Source organism: Peromyscus californicus, unplaced genomic scaffold (assembly GCF_007827085.1).
Source record: "Peromyscus californicus insignis strain IS unplaced genomic scaffold, ASM782708v3 Scaffold_7__1_contigs__length_154581171, whole genome shotgun sequence".
Lineage (NCBI taxonomy): Eukaryota > Metazoa > Chordata > Mammalia > Rodentia > Cricetidae > Peromyscus > Peromyscus californicus.
Window position 1 is genome coordinate 27,588,344 of NW_026294595.1, and position 18,726 is coordinate 27,607,069.

The window sequence follows — 18,726 nt, forward strand, 5'->3', positions numbered from 1 at the left end:
AAACAAAGAACTGGGAGGAGAGAGCAGGGAGACTTCTGACTGTCAGGAGTGCCCAGTAGAGATGGATTGAGGAGTTGGGCAGATGAACAGGCAGGTGTTATTAGAGGTACAGGTACCCAGGAGCAGATACCACAATACCCAGCTGCTTCTTGTAGATTTCAAAGCGAGAATCTCAAAGCTGCTGGGAACTGGGAAGTGGGTGGTTCCAGATGGTGGCACACAAGAGATAATGAGCCAGAGCTAAGCTGGGAGAGACATTAGTGACAGGGCAGAGGTGTCTTCATATTCCCCAAATTAGAGGTAGGGTTTGTCCAGTCCTGAAGTTTCACCTGAGTAGGCGGAGCCCAGTTTTCCAACAGTCATAATCATGGCTGGTCTAATGTAGCTAGAGTTTTCCTGCCTGGCCCACAGTCAGGACAAATCTCTATTACCCGCCAGTCCTGCAGCCACTCAGACCCAACCAAGTAAACACAGAGACTTATATTGGTTACAAACTGTATGATCATGCCAGGCTTCTTGCTAACTGTTCTTATATCTTAAACTAATCCATTTCTATAAATCTATACCTTGCCACGTGGCTTGTGGCTTACCGGCATCTTCACATGCTGCTTGTCATGGTGGCGGCTGGCAGTGTCTCTCTGACTCAGCCTTCCACTTCCCAGAATTCTCTTCTCTGCTTGTCCTGCCTATCCTTTCTGTCTGGCTACTGGCCAATCAGTGTTTTATTTACTAACCAATCAGAGCAACATATTTGACATACAGAACATCCCACAGCAGTCTAACGATGGGATATAGCCTGAGAAATCTGTAAGACAGGTTTATCATTCTGTAAGCATCATAGATAACTTATAAAAAACAAGGAATCTGTGATATCGCTAGACAGCATGATCTTATGGGACTGCTACCATATATGCGGTCTATTGTTGAATGTCATTATGTAGTCCATGTCTGTATTTTTCTTTTGTCCATTCTCTTATTTGTATTTCAAAGATGCTTATGAATTTGGGGGAAAGTTTATCTGGGATGAAAAAGTCAGAAACAAACAGTGTGCAAAATCTTGGAGAGAATTTTTCACATCTTCAAGACTAAATGGCCTCATTCGCCAGATCAGGAAATTGAGGCTATTGTGTACATTAAATTCCTTGGAATTGATTCTTAGTTTAAGCATTTCATTTCTTCAGCTATCTGACTAGTCACCTGGGAATTTAGAAGCTGATTTCTGGGTTCCGATATCTGAGACTCTGCTTCAGTTCCACTGTGGCAGTTTTCAGGGCTCTGCGGTTCTGTAGCAGATATTGATATAAGTAGGGATGGGATGGGCGGTGGTGGCGCACGCCTTTAATTCCAGCACTTGGGAGGCAGAGCCAGGCAGATCTCTGTGAGTTCGAGGCCAGCCTGGGCTACCAAGTGAGTTCCAGGAAAGGCGCAAAGCTACACAGGGAAACTGTGTCTCGAAAAACCAAAAAAAAAAAAAAAAAAAAAAAAAAAAAAAAAAAAAAAAAAAAGTAGGGATGGGCTAAGGTTTGAGAATAATTATGTAGAAGGCCTCCTTTTCCTAAAAAAGTCTAATCATTTTTTGTTTGTTCTCTTGGTTTTTGAGAAAGAGTATTATTCTATAGTCCTGGCTGGCCTTAGACTCACGACAGTCCTCTTGCTTGGCCTTCTGATCTGGGATTATAGGCATAAGGCACCATACCTGGCCAGTCGTCTTCATTAAACCACGTTTGTTCCAATCCTTCAAAGACTCCACTGCTGGCTACCTTCAGCAGTACTCTCCCAGGTATCTTTCTGAGCCCCTGTAGTCTCAAACATCCTTAGCTTCTCCTTGCTTCCTTCATGTTAATATGTAAGCTGTGTTCCCATGGACCTGACGAGGCTGTGGTATCATGCAGTTGGGTGAGGTCTATATGAACATCACTGGTTTGGGATGTTTTCACTTGTGGCTATCACCACACACGGACATTTGCTTGGTGTTCAGCTAAGGTGGAACTTGGGTCCTCTTGTAAGAGGCTGTCTAGCACCTGAGTGGAGCCCAGAGGAGCCAAAAGTGTGGAGCTAGAGAGTGGTCCACGTGTGGCAGGTGCGTAGTCACAGTGAGCAAGCAGGAGGAACACATGAGGGGCACCTGCAGCTTTGTGCTCGGACTGTGACCTTCACTTGGTACCCCCTTTTCTCAGCCACAGCAAAAGCTTCCCTGAGTTTAGTAGTAATGCTTTTGAAATGTGGTATGGCATTTATATTCCAATTTCGATTTCTCTTTAACTAGGTTTCCTATTTTGAGATCTACTTGGACAAAATAAGGGACTTGCTTGACGGTAAGCTGTGTGTGCTCTGTAATTGAAGTCCAAGGGGCGGGGGTGAGGAGTTAGGGCCCTTCTGCCTGGGCAGCTGATGAAAATTTAGAGAGATGTTTGCCTTCAGGCTGTGTGCTCTGCGCAGCCACAGTTTAACTTGCAAATTATGAAAGAATAGACTTGCCTGTCTTCTGTAAGCATTGCTATTCTTCTTGCAATCCAGGGTTTTTAACTTTCCTTTTCTTCTTTCCATGCCATCATTTTGTCACTACAGTGTCCAAAACCAACTTGGCTGTTCATGAAGATAAAAACAGAGTCCCGTATGTAAAGGTATGGGAAGAGCTGGGGTGATGCAGCCGACTTCTCTCTAGTCACTGTCCAAATGATTATTACGTGAGAGCTCTAAAGAGTATCCAAAAGACCTTGTTAACCCCAAGCCTTATCTATAATATTGATCTGCTACAAAAATCAACATTTAGCTTCTTCAACTGTAGCTTTCCTGCATGTAAATTATTTTTATTAATTTTTGGTGCTGGGGATCTAACCTGGTGCTTAAGCTATGTATAAGCTATGAACTATTTACCCAGCCTTCCTTATGAAAGCTATTATTTAAATATTCCTATTTAGTATTGCTCATCTTAAAGAGGTTTTGGGGATTGAATGCGATGGTCTGTGCTTTGTACCTCACAGAAGTCTATGGTAGTAGCATCATGCCTACTGTTAATGACTGAAATGGTAAATAATGACGGAAGATGAGGAAATTCATTCTCATTTCTTCCCTTCTCATAGATTTTCTCCTTGTAGTTTCTGCCTTCTGAAAATATTGCTGCAGGGTATGAACATGAGCTTAAAAAGCATTTCCCCCAGCTTTACATCTAGTTTTCCCAGAGCTAGCTCCTACTTCTCTTTAATGTAGACTCCAAGCCCCGGGCAAGGAGGAAACACTGTTGGGCAGCATCACGCCCTTTCTGTTTATCGCACCTGTAGAAAGGAAAAGGAGGAGGTGTAGCTGCTTCCAGATGCGCTTGCTTTCCAGTTGTTGCAGTGGCCATCCTGACCTGCTTTTGACTCTTGCAGGGGTGCACCGAGAGGTTTGTGTCAAGCCCTGAGGAGGTCATGGATGTGATAGATGAGGGCAAAGCAAACCGACACGTGGCTGTGACAAGTAAGTGCAGCGGTGACGTTTGTGCTGTCACCTAGAACCCCAGTATCTGCCCTCCGTGCGGGACGGCTGGGGGATGAGGCACACGTGATGCTTGCATGGGAAGGCAGCAGAGAGCTGTGAGCAGACAGACTCTGGCTCATGTGCAGTGTGAGCGCTGGCTGTACTCTGAGGTCTTCAAGTGTTGGGTGAGCGTCCTTGGGTTCTGATAAGAGGTTTTAAAAAAAAATATCAGAGCTAATGAATTCATGTCACATACAAGGGAAAGCTATTGGGCTTCTTCCTCTGTAGAAGGTGAGTAAATGCAAAGAGGGAGTCAGAGGAGAGCTGGCAGGTTCCAAAAAATCCCTCCAGCACAGGCTTACAGTAGACGCACTCACAGAAGCTAACGTGCCAGGCAGCTTCTGCACCGGTGTCCCGTCCCTGGGAGCTGCACGAGTGTACTGGAGCAGCAGAGGCTCTTTAAAGAGACGAGGGCTGTCCTTTCCAGAGGGGTGCGGACAAAGAAGTCTAAGTTCCCACAGGGCTGAAGGAACTAAGAATTTCTAGTTTGGAGGAGGAAAAAAAAAAATCAGGAGAGGATGTGCGGGCAGTGCGGTGAGTGCATCGATGTTCTGGGTTCTGATGCTGAGGAAGGTGTGAGGTGGTGCTGAGGCTGGGGAGACAGGCTCAGCCAACTCTCAGGAGAACTCCCCAAGAGCTGCCCCAGGTGAAGCCTGCGGCCAAGGAAGGGAGCGAAGTTACTGTATAGAAGAGGTTCAAGCACTAGCAGAAGACACTGGTCGAGACTCTTCTAGGAGCTGATCTTAAGGCTCCTCCATGGATGGGCTCCAGGTCTGTGATCCAGAACTGAAATTCTTCTCTACCTGACAGCTTGTCAGATGACACTCATGGATGTGGCAGCTTTCAGAGCTGACCTATCCTTGAATACAGTTCAGGAAAACACTGATTCTTTCTGTTCTGCCTGGAACTCACGTGTGCACATTGAAACTTTCTCCCTGTGTTTCTTAAGCTGGCGATGATGAATTATTCACGGTGTCCCAGAATTGGCTGCTGGCTCCAGAGCTGAGGGTCCAGGATGTTACTAGTGTGCTTGTCATTTTGGCAAGGTTTATCCCACATTATTCATTTGTGAGTGAGTGAGTGTGTGTATGTGTGTGGGTGCGTGCACGCGCTCGTGCGTGCCTGTGCATACGTGTACACATGGAAGATAGAGAACAGCTTTAGGGAGCCGGTTCTCCCTAACACGTGGGCCCTGGAAATTGAACTCCGATGTCAGGCTTGACAGCAAGCACCATTTCCCATTGAGTCATCTCACTCTCACCAGCTCCCGCTCCTCTTTCAGTGTGCTAAAACAGCGCACTGTTGTTGAGTCCATTTGCGTTGTGGGCAACATCCCACCATCTGTCCCCACAACGCTCGCATCTTCCCCTGCTGAGACCTGAACTCGGGCTCTCACCCTTCACAGCAGCGGCTTCACTAACTGGCCATCTCCACAGCTCCCGTGCTGATTTTTCCAGATCAGCCTGACTGTTCAGGATGTTGCGAGATTCTGTATGAATTTTAAAATTTTAGCATAGATGCTTCTCTTTCTGTGGAAAGTATCATTGAGGTTTTGCTACAGTTGTATTGCCTAGATTATTTTGGCTAATATTTTTATCTGTTCTTTATGGGTATCTGTGTGTGGTGTGTGTAAGCAGGATCACATGTGGGCAGGTCCATGTGCATGTTGTGTGTGTGTGTGTGTGGGGGCCTGAAGCTGATGTTGGCTGTCTCTTTGGCTCCATCCTCACATTTTATTTTGATGGAGGCGGCCTCTCTCACCGACACAGGACTTAGCAGTTCTAGCTAGTCTAGCTAGCGCGCTTGCTCTGGGCTCATGTGTCTCCGCCTCCCCAGGGCTAGGGTTGCAGATAACTGCCGGGCCTGCCCAGCTTTTCCATGGGTTCTGGGACCCAGACTCCAGTCCTCATGCTAATATAGCAGAGTTTCATCTTTTAAAGCCATCTCCTCAGCCCCAACTCTGATGTCTTAACACTATTTAATCTTTTAGTAAATTATCGTGGGGTTCTATTTGCATTCATCGGTATCTGTTTTACTAATTTTTAAAGCAACGTTTTGCAGCTTTTGTCTAAAAACCTATCATTTTCTTTAAGTTCATACTTAAGTATTTTATCCTTTCTATTGCTATTGTAAATAGATTGTTTTCTTAATATTTCTGGTCAGGCATTTTTGGTAACATATAAAGACATAAATGCTCTTTACATGTTGACTTTGCAGCCTGCAATGTTGCTAAATTTGCTTGTTATTTGTGACTTTTTTAGGGGGTGGGTTTTCTAGGCAGAAATTCTCAGTGTAGCCCTGGCTGTCCTGGAACTCACTCTGTAGACCAGGCTGGCCTCAAACTCAGCTATCTGCCTGCCTCTGCCTCCTGAGTGCTGGGATTAAAGGCCCAGCATTTGGGATTTTTTTTTTTTTTTTCGGTTTTTCGAGACAGGGTTTCTCTGTGTAGCTTTGCGCCTTTTCCTGGAACTCACTTGGTAGCCCAGGCTGGCCTCAAACTCACAGAGATCCGCCTGGCTCTGCCTCCCGAGTGCTGGGATTAAAGGCGTGCGCCACCACCGCCCGGCTGGCATTTGGGATTTTTAAAATGGGATCTCCAGAGTTTTTTGGAACAATCTAGTAAGATGTTTTTGGGGAGATGGTGAAAGTTGATGGGACACTTGCTGGGCTATGGTGGAAAAGGAAGCATTTTTCCTGGTACCCCAACCTAATGAAGTACATTTAATCCTTGAGCCCTCTCTCTGTTTAACATGGTTATAGAGGTGTGTGTCTTAATCATCCTTTAAGTAAGTTTATGATAGTCCTGGTAATACCTGGTACTACACATGAGTAGGACAAACTATATCACATACTACACTGTGATAAAGTCAGATCGTTTCCACAGGACTGTCAAGGAAGCTGTGAGCTTCTTGGTGAGACTGGTGTAGGATGTGATATAGGCTTCTGGCAGATTCTGAGACACTGTCATTTTAAACTTCGCAGCAAGAATATTAGGTTAATGCCTTTGTTATTTGAAGACATTGTAAATATGTCATCTCTAGAATGAGGTTTTTTATTTTTTGTTTTTTTTTGAAAGAAGAAACAGCAGCTTCAGGTACATTCTGACATGAGCTGCACTACCTGCGGAGAACTGCAAGAGCGGGACTTGATTGGTTGTGTTTTAAGAACCAGAGGTTTGCTACCTCTGCTCACGTGTTCTCTGTGGGGCAATAAACCATTTTTCATTTCAGACATGAATGAACACAGCTCGAGGAGTCACAGTATCTTCCTGATTAACATTAAACAAGAGAATGTGGAGACTGAAAAAAAACTCAGTGGGAAGCTGTACTTGGTCGATTTGGCTGGGAGTGAAAAGGTAATTGGCTCTGATTTATATTATCTATAATTTCCCCCTGTTATTTGCTCGAGTGTACAGTTGTATAATTTTTGTGCCTTTTACTCCCTAGTTTTAAAGAGGTTTAAAATGTTGAGGCGTGGTACTGTCAAGTTTCTTGGTTTTCTCATTTTCTTTTCTGGTCCAAAAATTCCCTAGTTGTGTCAGAGGGATGTACTTCAAAGGCTCATGTCCATTTATGCTTAGTAGGGCCTGTGGCATTAAACAGGGTTAATGTGACTTAGCCTGGTAAGGCAGCCTCATGAAGGTGGGAGAGGCTGGCTCTCTTGGGATGGAGGGAGCTGTCTGGTGTACAGACTCCAGTAGGCTAGGACAGGTCCTGTCACTGGAACATGGTGGCTATGCTTCTGCAGCTTTGCCTTACTGAGGAAAGGTCTGGAACCCGGGCTCTCCTAGTGTTCCAATTCTTCTGGTAGTGGGTCTGAAGTGACAGTCTCATATGAGTGACATTGGTTCCCCTGGCTATGAAGCCTTCTTTGGTTTTGTTGTGACTCTCTTTACACACCTGGACTCAACAATTCTGTGCCCCCAGGAACTGGCTAAGACCACATCCAGAATCACCATTTTTCCCTCCCAGTCCCCTGCACACCAGGGGATGTACCCACTGCCGTACTCTGGCAGGACACAACCCCTTTAGACAGCATCATAGAGCTAGTACACATGCACAATGCCCCTTCCTGCATTCATCAGTGACATCAGCTGGCTGTCTCCATCAGTCTGCCTAGCTGTCCAGGTGATTGCCACTGACTGCCACTTAATGCCTCACGCTGTTAAGTTCCCGAACTCTCACCATGGCCACGAACATTCACGTAAGTCATGGCTGTTCGAATTGTTCTCTTACTTGCCTTTGTCCCAAGAGGAAAAACATCGGCTAGTCTTGGCTGGGCATCTCAAATGTTCTATGTGTGAGCTGGCCACGTTCTTGATCACTCATCAGGGTGAAGGGGGCACATGGTTCAGCTCTAGCCTGACCACTGACTTGCCTGCCATGCCCGGCACAGGCCTGTGCAGAGAGCCATGTGGAGATGAGTTCTTTAGGACTGAAATACCCCTGACACCTGCCTCCTGCTGGCAGTTGGCACTTCTTGCTAATGGCACTTACGAGCTATTTCAGGTGTCCCTCCTGGAGTTTTGTTTGTTCCTGTCTGTTTTCCTTTTCCCTAGATGAATCCGTATGAATGTACTCTCTTGAGAACAGAGCTCTGGGCTTTAGTTCCCATTACCCCAGAGAGCCATCCTTCCCTTAAGCTGGCGGAGGGACATCTCTGGAGCTCATTATCCTTGCCTGCCAATGGAAGGTGATAAATAGATAGTCCCTGCTCTGAATAGTTCACGAAGTTAAGATGCTCAAATGAGAGATCATCTAAAAACTCCTGCAATAGGCTGCTGCTTTTTGTGGCCCATCACTCCATGTCTCTGTGTGCAAGCAAGCTGCCCTTTACAGTTCCAGGACAGAAGAAGTCTGTCCTATTTTCAGAACACCCCCCACACACACCCAAAAGCATTCCCCTCTGTTATTGGGGGCGGGGACTCGCCTTCATATGTATTTGAAATCCATCTTTGTTCAGTTTAAAGTTACGTCTCCTCTTTCCTTTTTTTAGAGAGCAGCTGTTGACTCTGTAGCTTCTGCCTAGGCAGCCAGGACAACCCTTACTGAGTCCCCTCTCTGCCTTTTAAAAAAAAAATGGCAGGATTTGTAAACCTCTCAACCTAGAGGAGATGCTGTAAATGTGAAATTATCTGTACTAATGCAGTAGAGGAAGTACCATATGTGGAGGGCTGTAGAAGCAAACCAAATTTACAGTGCAAGACACGTATCCTTGTCTTTCCACAGCTCCCTAAGTCTTTTTAGATATCCTTCCCTCCCTCCTTGGTCCAGAAAGAAGCAGAGAAGGGGTAGAGTCAGCACACCCATTTCTTTAGTCCTTTGCCTGAAATTGGGGCTCCTAAACGTTTTCCTCACTGTGCCCCGCCGGACCCCATCCGACTGGGAGGCTGTGGTTTAGTCCCCCAGGACTCGACTCACTGCGGTGACAGCACTTCGGGAGCCTGGCTTTCCTGGATGGATGTCCCCCGGGGAAGTATCTGCAGTTCTCCCGCTTGAGACATTTCAGCCATTCCACTAAAACCCAATTGAGAGGAAGATGACAGCAGGAGAGATCAGATCCGCAGCCTGGGGCTCCAGGGACAGCTGGGTCACTGTGATCCTCACTCACTTCGTTCCCTGCTTTCCTGGAGGGTCTGCCTGCTGCCCCTCCGCCAGCTGGCATTTTCTCTTCTGTGCTGTCCCTGTCCTCACCGCTTTCTCTGTCCGCTGGTAGGTCAGCAAAACCGGTGCCGAGGGAGCTGTTCTCGATGAAGCTAAAAACATCAACAAGTCTTTGTCTGCTCTTGGAAATGTGATCTCTGCCTTGGCAGAAGGGACAGTAAGTAATCCTGTCGCCATCTATTAAATAGTATTATGGGAAGCTGCCTTTGGGATTTGTGTGTTCTCTTTGCCACACATCCCAGACATTCGTTTTCCTCTTTGGAAGAGAGCAGAGGGATTCCTGGCTGGGGTGCTTGTTGCTGGGAGATCCGCTCCACTAGAAAGTATGAATGGTGGAAGAGAGCAGAGGGATTCCTGGCTGGGGTGCTTGTTGCTGGGAGATCCGCTCCACTAGAAAGTATGAATGGTGATGCTAACTTCCAATGACATGGGTCACTGAATGGACATTCTTTGGCAAGATCCGAAGACCTGGCTGCAGATTCTTATTCCACATGTTTCTAAGTTTGGCTTGCTTGCTTGTTTCTGTAGTTCTTCTTTGAGTGGGCTGTCAGAACCAATACCCCTTCTTCTCTTAAATAGAAAACACATGTGCCATACCGGGACAGCAAGATGACTCGGATTCTCCAGGACTCTCTGGGTGGGAACTGCAGGACCACAATTGTCATTTGCTGCTCTCCTTCAGTCTTCAATGAAGCTGAAACCAAGTCCACACTGATGTTTGGACAGAGGTGCGTGCGGGGTCTCAGAACCCATGCTCTGAGCCACGATATAGGTCTTAGGTGTGAATGGCTTGGGGCAGTGGTCAGAGGGGCAAATAATTATTACATTGCCTCTAGCAGATGATCTGTAAACTTGAGGCATTACTTACTGAGGCCACAGGGATTATGTTTTTAGTAGTGGTCAGGAATGCGCCTGTTGGAAGAATGATGTTGAACAAAACAAAACACCCTACTCGTTGGTACTTTTGTTCTTCATGGACTTGAAGCTTAGCCCTTAGCACTATACAGTTTCACATACGTAAATCTGAAATCCATCGCAAAGTTGTTCATAAAAACAATCAGGAAGTTAGATAAAGATAGAGTAGAGGCATAAATAATGGAGGAAAGAAATCAGATGCATTAACTCTGAGGATGGGAGGCCTGGGGTGTATTTGGAGGATAGGGGTGGAGGATGACCACCTTCTCACTGTTTAAAAGGCCTGAGTCAACATGCCCTGCTTCTGCAGGCTTTAGCAGATGGGTGGGCATGAAGAGCTTGGTGATGAACACAATCTTCCCATGTGTACGTGGGGTCCTACCTTCCTTGCCTTTCTTAACGCACTGTTTTTCACCTTGCTGGCTGCCCACAGCTGGCCTCCTTCAGTCTTGTTTGCTTAGTTTGCCAGACCCCATCTTCTCAGCTGTGCTTTTTTGGGGGTTGGTTACCTAAACCTGTGATGCTGATGTTTTGGGTGATCTGAGCATCTTTGGTGCTCATGGGACAGAGCCGGGACAGATGTGGTGAGATTTGGATTATCCTACCATTGTTACATTCAATGTTAGCAGCTGAGGAGCTGTGTCTGTAGCCCTTACTGCCTTGGGTGTTAGTGGGGTTCCCAGTGCGCCCCTGCTTTAGTCCCAGGAGTATGTGTCGTATGATTATGCCCAAGAAGTAGTTTCGGAGGGGGCAGATGGGGTGGGCATTCTGTATGGGAAATAGTTACAGCTTGTTTGAACTGTGTCACATCCTGATCGTTTCCCGAGCCTCAACAGAACATAGGATTATTCAGCTGTGGCACCTTTGGGCTGTCTAAATAATAATTGTGTTGAAATGTTGTAGAACTAATCTATCTTTCCATCCGAATTTGGATCCTTTTCTTCCTCCTAAATGACATCCTTGACTAGGCTAATGCTTGAGGCAGTGGCATTGCAGCAGGGTGACCCCTTCGTGTCCTGGTCATTGAGCCGCTCTCTCCTTGACTTCTCGGAGCTTCTCATCTCTTTGCCATAGAGATGGAGTGGTTCCTTCCAAGGACTTTTGGGGGGATGATTGAGCTGCTTCCATTTTCACTCTGCCCAAGGGCTGGTACAGAGGGGCTTCCCGCTGATGTCAGGCTCCCCTTCTTCCACCTTAAACACTCCAGCAGTACTGAGGGTTGGAAAGTTCATAGTAGCAGATAAGACTAGACTGGAAATAAGGAACAGCGTTGTAATATAAGGGACACATTTGAATGAAATAGAATTTCACTTCTGGAACTAATGGGTGAAGAAACACTATATGTGGTGATACATTGTGTACCCTAACAAAACTTACCTGGAACCGAAAATGGTGGCGCACACACCTTTAATCCTGTCACTCAGGAGGCAGAGATCCGTCTGGATTACTGTGAGTTCAAGGCCATACTGGAAACAGGGCCAGGCAGTGGTGGCACACACCTTTAATCCCAGGACTTGACATCTAGACACACGCCTTTAATCCCAGGAAGTGATGGCAGGAAGCAGAAAGGTATATAAGGCATGAGGACCAGGAACTAAGGCTTTTAAGCTTTTAGACTTTTAGCAGCAGTTCAGCTGAGATCCATTTGGGTGAGGACTCAGAAGCTTTCAGTCTGAGGATTCGTGGAAACAGGATCAGCTGAGAAGTTGGTGAGGTGAAGTTTGCCGTGGCTTGTTCTGCTTCTCTGATCTTCCAGGTAAGTTTTATTAGGGTACACAATGTATCACCACAACTATAGGTAATTTAGGATTCAAGAAAATAAAATGTAACATCAAGCATGTTTTCAGATGAAATAGTTGGTCTGCATCTTTCACCAGACCCTTGACTGCATAAGAGCAGAGAGTACATTTGCCATTGATATCTGCGGTCCAGCATGGGAAGTATACAGTAGGTGATTAATGAATACATGCTTAGTGAACAAGGAAGCAAGTGAGCCTCAAGGTCATGATGCAGGATCCTTGCTGAGCTGTGACATCGCTGTCCCTCGACATTGACCTGGGTTTGGATCTAGTTTGCCTTCTAGTAAGTAGTCAGAAATATGCGGTAGTTTGTTCCTTTTTTCTCTATGCATGTTAACTAATTGGTTCTTTAAGGAGAGTGGACTTTTCTATGGGCCTTTTATTGGCTTTGTTGTTAACTATATGCATTGAACCCAATTATACAGTAGACCTGGGTCTGAACATCAGATTAGACATGGAATCTGATAGCTAATAAGATTAAGCACTTTGAACTCAGAAAAGCTGCTGTGTGTGTCCCAAGTGCCAGATAGCCAGTGTTCATTTTGTTCTTGTTGAAGAACCTTGGGCAGCCTAAGTTCTGTGATTCTCTCAAGGTCACAGGGGAAGTATATATTTTTCCTGGGCTGGAGAGACAATAACATGTGCTTTGAAGTTGTAGAAAGGCCACAGTCTACAGGTGCCTGAGGGCACTCTGCGAAGAGTCTAGCTAGCCTTCCTTAAGATTCTAGGTTTAGTACTGGATTCAGAGAGAAAAATCCACGCTGTCTAGGTCTTATCTGATCAAGCCTGTCTCTTTAGCCCTCTGAGTGCCCAGCACTTTGCTAGTGCAGAAGTAGACAATTCTGTCTGTGTGTCAGAGAGCAACAGGTAGTCCAGATACCTGAGAACCAAAACACCAAATTAAAACATTGCTGTGGATATCTTTTTCTTCTAGACTCCAGAATTTTATTCTTCAGTTTTTAATTACTCTTCCATAGTATTTTTCTAGCATTTTTCAAGAAGATATTTGTAATTTTCAGATGTGTGCACTCAAATCACCCCATTATCTTAGAAGTCTGTTTAATGTGTCTTGATGTGTGTGTGTGTGTGTGTGTGTGTGTGTGTGTGTGTGTGTGTGTGTAGGAAAGGGGGCCCCCGAGGGACACACCAATCAGTGCAAGAAGGCCTGAGGCAGTGTGCCTTGGGCCAGCACCAATATTTCAGCCTATTTGTATGTTGAATGTGAAAGGGGATTGATAACTCGAGAAGAGTACTAATCTTTTTGTTCCTGGTGTGCACTGCTTCCAAAGGGAAATGATGCCATCATTTTAATCAAGCCACCTGCCATAGTGACGGCTGGGTTTGTCAGAGACTGAATAGTGTACATGTAAAATTCATGTCACAAGAGTGTGCGAACAAATTACCTGCAGAGACAGACTGAGCAGTTTAGTTAAGGCACACACTTTGGTGCACTTGACATAAAACCAAGAATTAAATCACCTCTGTTGGAGGGCCTGTTGTTGAGACACCAGTGGGGTAACGGAAGCTCTTGGAGGAAAAGAAAGATACTGTGTGGCGTAAGTTTAACTAGAGGCCAGCTCTTCACTGGTCATCAGGGTTTTAATTCCTTCTCACTCACTAGCGTTTTCTCTTAGAAGCAGCGAGCTCTTTCCAGGCCTGGCGAGTGCTTTGGAGCAGAAGTGTGTTCTGAGGAAAGTGTAGGTATTTACACAGCAACTGAGACTCCGGGCAGATCAGAAGTTGTGATGTTAATTTTGTACCCAAATACATGACTAGGCACTTCCATCAAACCCTGACCTAGCTATTGTTCTGACAGCAGTTTTTAGATGCTTATGGCTTTACTCTGAAGCAATCCTAATTAGTCTTATCAATAAAAACCAGGAATCAGATATCGGGGTAATAACCTGAAAGATCAGAGAAGCAGAACAGCAGCTACTAGAGACTTCTAACCTCTACGAATCCTCAGACTGAATGAAGTGGGGTTGAGATCCTGTCTCCACCCACCTGTCCTCTGTGGTTCACTAGTGGCTGGCTCCACCCTCTGATCTCCAGGCAAGCTTTGTTTGTCAGAACACAAACGAAATATCATACAACATTTCTACTTTTTGCGTAAATACAATACGCATGATAACTATAGGCAAGAATTATATTAACAATGTCTAGTCTATTTGCATTTGACAAATTCAGAGAAAATACTCCATTATCTATCATATCTTGGTGAGTCCAAAGTGTTGTACCTAATTCACTTTCCATCCTAACTTGTATCACCACATTTCTATATCCCCCTCTTTTCTTTTTACAAGATCCCTGAATCTAATCTCCTTTGTTCAGCTTTTTTCTTGACCATTACCAATAACAACTTGACCCAACCCCCCTTAAATGATAATAAATATCCATGATCTATCTTTTGGGAATGTTGGGTGTAGTTCTTTAGACTACTTCCTGTTGATTGGCGGCACTGATAATCTTTGGGGGACCTTGAGAAAATTCAGGATTATGGTCAAGTCCTGATTGGAGAATTCTATGAGACTGGATCATCTCAGCCAGCAGCCTTGAAGCTGTTCTGAATGTAGAACTCAGAGGAAACTACAACAGAGGCACTCTGAAACGTTGGATCATCTGGGCCATCTACTCCCATTAGAGATTTTTTCAGGGGGGTCTTTTTTGCTCAAACCTCATTTTTCTTAACCCAGAATGAATCTAGAGCCTTTCATTTCCTGTGAAAATAAAAGCAGAACCTCTTTCCCAAAGTAACATGTCTTTTGACTTAAATTTTGAAGTCAAGATGTTTTTAAAATATATAGGTTGGTTTAATTTAGTAGCTTGTACAATCAAATGTTTCTCAGCAGTTATCATTTGTCCATTAACAGTCAAAAAAAATCCAAAGACAACACAATAAAATATAGAATCCAGACTCTCTGTGTATTTTCCATCTTTACATGGCTTATTATATTTTATTACTTTATTCCCTTTTTAAGGACTTTATTATTATTTTTAAATCACTTTATTAACCTATGACTGTTTCTACCCTTTCTCTTCTCTCTTCCAAGCCTACACACATTTTTCAAACATTCTGTAAACCGTTTAGAGGTTTTGTTTTTTTCCCCTGAATCTGTCTTTATTTCGTATCTTATTAATAAATTGCAATTTATTAATAAGTTTTTATTGGTAAGTTTTAATCCCAAGTGCTGGGATTAAAGGTGTGAGCCACCACTGTCTGGCCTCTGTGGTTAACTAGTGGCTGTCTCCTCCCTCTGATATCCAGGCAAGCTTTATTTGTCAGAACACGAACAAAAAATCATATAACAGCACTCAGTTGGCTGAGTCAAGTAGATAATCTTGTGTAATGAGCATGGTCCTCCTCTTATCATAGAGGCCTTGAAAAGCAAAGCCTGGGATTTCCCAGGGAGAACTGAAGACCAGAATACATGCTTGCACCTGCATTTCCAGCCAGCTGCTTGGACCTGACTTGAGCTTTGATAGCCCCCACATACACATGAGCCAGTTTTCTTAGAAAACTAAGGAAGAATACTTTGTACGTCTATTGGGGTCTATGTCCTTATCTCTTTCTGTTTCCTTGTTAAACCCTGACAGATGGAAACAGATACCTGGACTACCCTCCTACACTCCACAAAGGGCACTGCCATCTTGGAGAAGGTTGTGTCTCTCACTCTCAGGATTCCTCAGTTGCCTGTAGTTCTTTGTGTAGAGTTGAGGCCTCCTGGCCTTGAGAGACAAAGAGCATGAGTTGAGTGGGTAGAAAGGTGTGGGCAGGATCTAAGGAGCTGGGGAGAGGGGAAAATGATAAAAAAAAAAAAAATTTCTAAAGCCAATAAAACAAATGAAAACAAACGAAACAACAAAAACAAACGAAAGAAGGAAAAACCCAAGTTAGAGCCCAGGCCTGGCTGGAGATAGGACTCAGGTCAAAGCACTTCCTACTCTTGCAGAGGACCCAGGTTTGGTTCCCAGCACCTGTGTGGTGACCGTAGTCATCTGTCTCTCGAGTTCCAGGGGATCCAATGCCCTTCTGTTCTCCTGGGCACCAGGCCTGCATGTTGTACACACACACATACACACACATATCCAGGCAAATGTTCATACCCATAAAAAGAATAAATGTTTCATTTGTTTGTTTGAGATTGGCTATCTCTGTGTAGCACCAACTGTCCTGGAACTCACTAAGTAGACTAGACTGGCCTCAAACTCACAGAGATTTCCCTAGCTCTGCCTCTGTGTGCTGGGATTAAAGATGTGTGTTATCATGCTTGACTGAAAAGAAATCTTTTTTTTCAAGATATTCTTTTTTTTTTTTAATTTTATTGATTCTTTGTGAATTTCACATCAGGCATTCCAATTTCACTTATCTCCCTCATGCCTGTCCTCTGCCCTTTCAACCTCTCTTCCCAAAACAAAACCAAATTTAAAAGAAAAACCAAAAAACAAAACAAAACAAAACAAAGAAGAAAAGAGAGAGAGAGAGAGAGAGAGAGAGAGAGAGAGAGAGAGAGAGAAGAATCTTGTACAATCTGTAGTGTGACCCATTGAGTCACAGTTTACCTTTTAGTCTGTTCACCTTTACATGCAAGTATTCATTGCCATGAGTCCTTGGTCTGGCTTGAGGCCTTTGGCTTCTGCTACACCATTGATAATGGGCTTTCACTGGGGCTCCTCTTGGATATCCTGTTGTCCTATGTTGTGGAGTTCTGCTGTTTTGGATCTGTAGGTTCGTCCCCTTCACCTGATCCAACAGTTCATAGATTTGGTGGGTGTTGGGATGGGCCACCAATTTTCTCTCATCATCACTACCCGGGCGAGCTCTCCAGCACTCTCTGGGCTGGCTAGCTCACCCACTGCAGCCTGCAGCAAGGAGCTGGGCCAGTTCCTCTGCTCTCAGGCCCTCAGATCTGGGTCACCCACACTCATACCACCAGGGCCAGCTCTACTGTTTTGCCCAGGCAAGGTACATGGCTCTCTCTCACAACTGCTGTAGGAGGGAGATGGGGGGGGGGGGGGGGGGGCGGGGCGGGGCGTGGTCAGCACTCCTGCTCTCATGCCCTTAACCTGATAACCCGCTTAGTTGTGTGAACACTCTCTGTGATCCCACTGTGTAGTCTACAGTGATGGTGCATAGCTGGGCATCTACAGAAGAAAAGGTAGTCAGCATAGCCCAAAGTAGGGACTGATGGACATTCTGGCTTTCTCTTCTCGTTTGCTAGAGTTCAGGGTACAAGGACAACGAGATTACTACCCCACATGCTTTACTTCAGGTCTCTTAGGAGAATGAGCACTGAGAACCTTTTATTCCACCCTTCAGGATTGTTTCCAGCAGTCCTAGACAGGAGAATATTTGTTCTATTAAGAAGAACCCTCTGGGCACAGAAATTCAATTTCTCTTTTAGTAGCTCTGGTTTGTTCCGCAGTCTGGAAATGCTTGTATCTGATGTGTTTCCTTTCCTTTAAAAAATATATTTGGATTAATTCTTTGAGAATTTCGTGCAATGTATTTGATCATATTCACACCCCCACTCTTCCTTCCCCTAATTCATCTCAGGTCCACCCCTCACCCCCAACTTCTCCCAACTTCATTCCTCCTTTTTTTTTTTTTTTAAATAATTCATAGGGTCCAATTTGTGCTGCATACACCCATATGTATTCATGGGTGGAGTATAGTAGATCTATCAGAAACTGACTCTTCACTCTCCAGAAGCCATGAGCTGTCAGAGGCTCTCCAGTTAATGGTGGGGCCTGACTCTCGAGGGCCTCTTCTTCCATGCTAGAATGTTCATCTTGTGCAGGCAACCATAGCTGCCATGAGCTCATGGGTTCAGTAACTTTGTCATGTCTGGAAGACAGTTTCCCCCATGCCCTCCCCAACCTCTTGCTCTTAGAATATTTCTGCCACCTCTTCTATAGAGCTCCTTGAACCTTGAGCGTGAGGGTGATACACGCGTCCCATTAGTGGTTGAGCACTTTATAGACACACTTTGCACTTTGACTAGTTAGGAGTATCTGGGTTGATCCCTGTCCACTGAACCTTTGTGTTTCTTTAAACGTCTCTAACAAGGACAGAGAGCTGCGCTACTTAATGTATAGGCACAGAGATGTGAGTTCAGAGATCAGTTTGATACTATGTCTATTTAGCAAAATAATAATAGTAGTTCACCTACCCCTGGGACCCGTGTGCCCCCCAACCATGGGTTCTTGGCCAGATTCAGAGTGCCAGGTATGTGTTTTCTCCTGTGGAGCCGACTTTAAATCCAATCAGTTGGTTACCCCCATAACATTCATGCCACCTTTGCCCCAGTTGGATTTTACGGCACTGGTCATTATTGTAGTTTTCACAGCTGGGAAGGCTATTGATGATTTCCCCTCCAGCAGCCTACATAGCACATTCCTTTCCTGCAAAATGTAGCCAGCAGGGAGGAAGCTTCTTGGTCCTGCTTGACCAGAGTGTGTGGTTTCTTCAGCAGAAGGGTCTTATCACCAAGTTCTGGTGGGCAACCAAGATCAGTGGTCATAGCCCATATTGCTTTTGGAGGTCTCTGGTTTACCCCTGACCTATGTAACTCAAGGGGAGGCAGCCCATATCTAACACTACTAGGCTTTGTATTTGGCATTCTATGGCCTCTGAGAAGAGCATTATCCCTTGTGTAGGGCAACTCCAATTAAACTCTTTTATATGAATGTATGTATATACTTAGGAAGCTTATAAAATAGGTTTTCATATAGCTTTAAACACCCTTAGAGTTAGTTATCCTTCCTCCCAACCCCCTCCTCTACCTTCCCCTCTACTTCCAACATGGGTGATATGAAAGGAGAGGGAGGGA

At 45.0% G+C, this 18,726-nt stretch overlaps 1 protein-coding gene across 2 annotated transcripts in view; it reads left to right on the forward strand.

Moving 5' to 3' along the window:
* Nucleotides 1-18,726, forward strand: part of Kif5c (kinesin family member 5C) — a 159,783-nt gene that overhangs the window by 69,490 nt on the left and 71,567 nt on the right. For both annotated transcript variants that reach the window (XM_052725855.1, XM_052725854.1), the window contains exons 5-10: nucleotides 2,267-2,315; nucleotides 2,569-2,624; nucleotides 3,372-3,459; nucleotides 6,750-6,874; nucleotides 9,235-9,339; nucleotides 9,762-9,910. In XM_052725855.1, coding sequence (XP_052581815.1) covers nucleotides 2,267-2,315; nucleotides 2,569-2,624; nucleotides 3,372-3,459; nucleotides 6,750-6,874; nucleotides 9,235-9,339; nucleotides 9,762-9,910 — 572 coding nt within the window. The remainder of the gene's footprint in view (nucleotides 1-2,266; nucleotides 2,316-2,568; nucleotides 2,625-3,371; nucleotides 3,460-6,749; nucleotides 6,875-9,234; nucleotides 9,340-9,761; nucleotides 9,911-18,726) is intronic.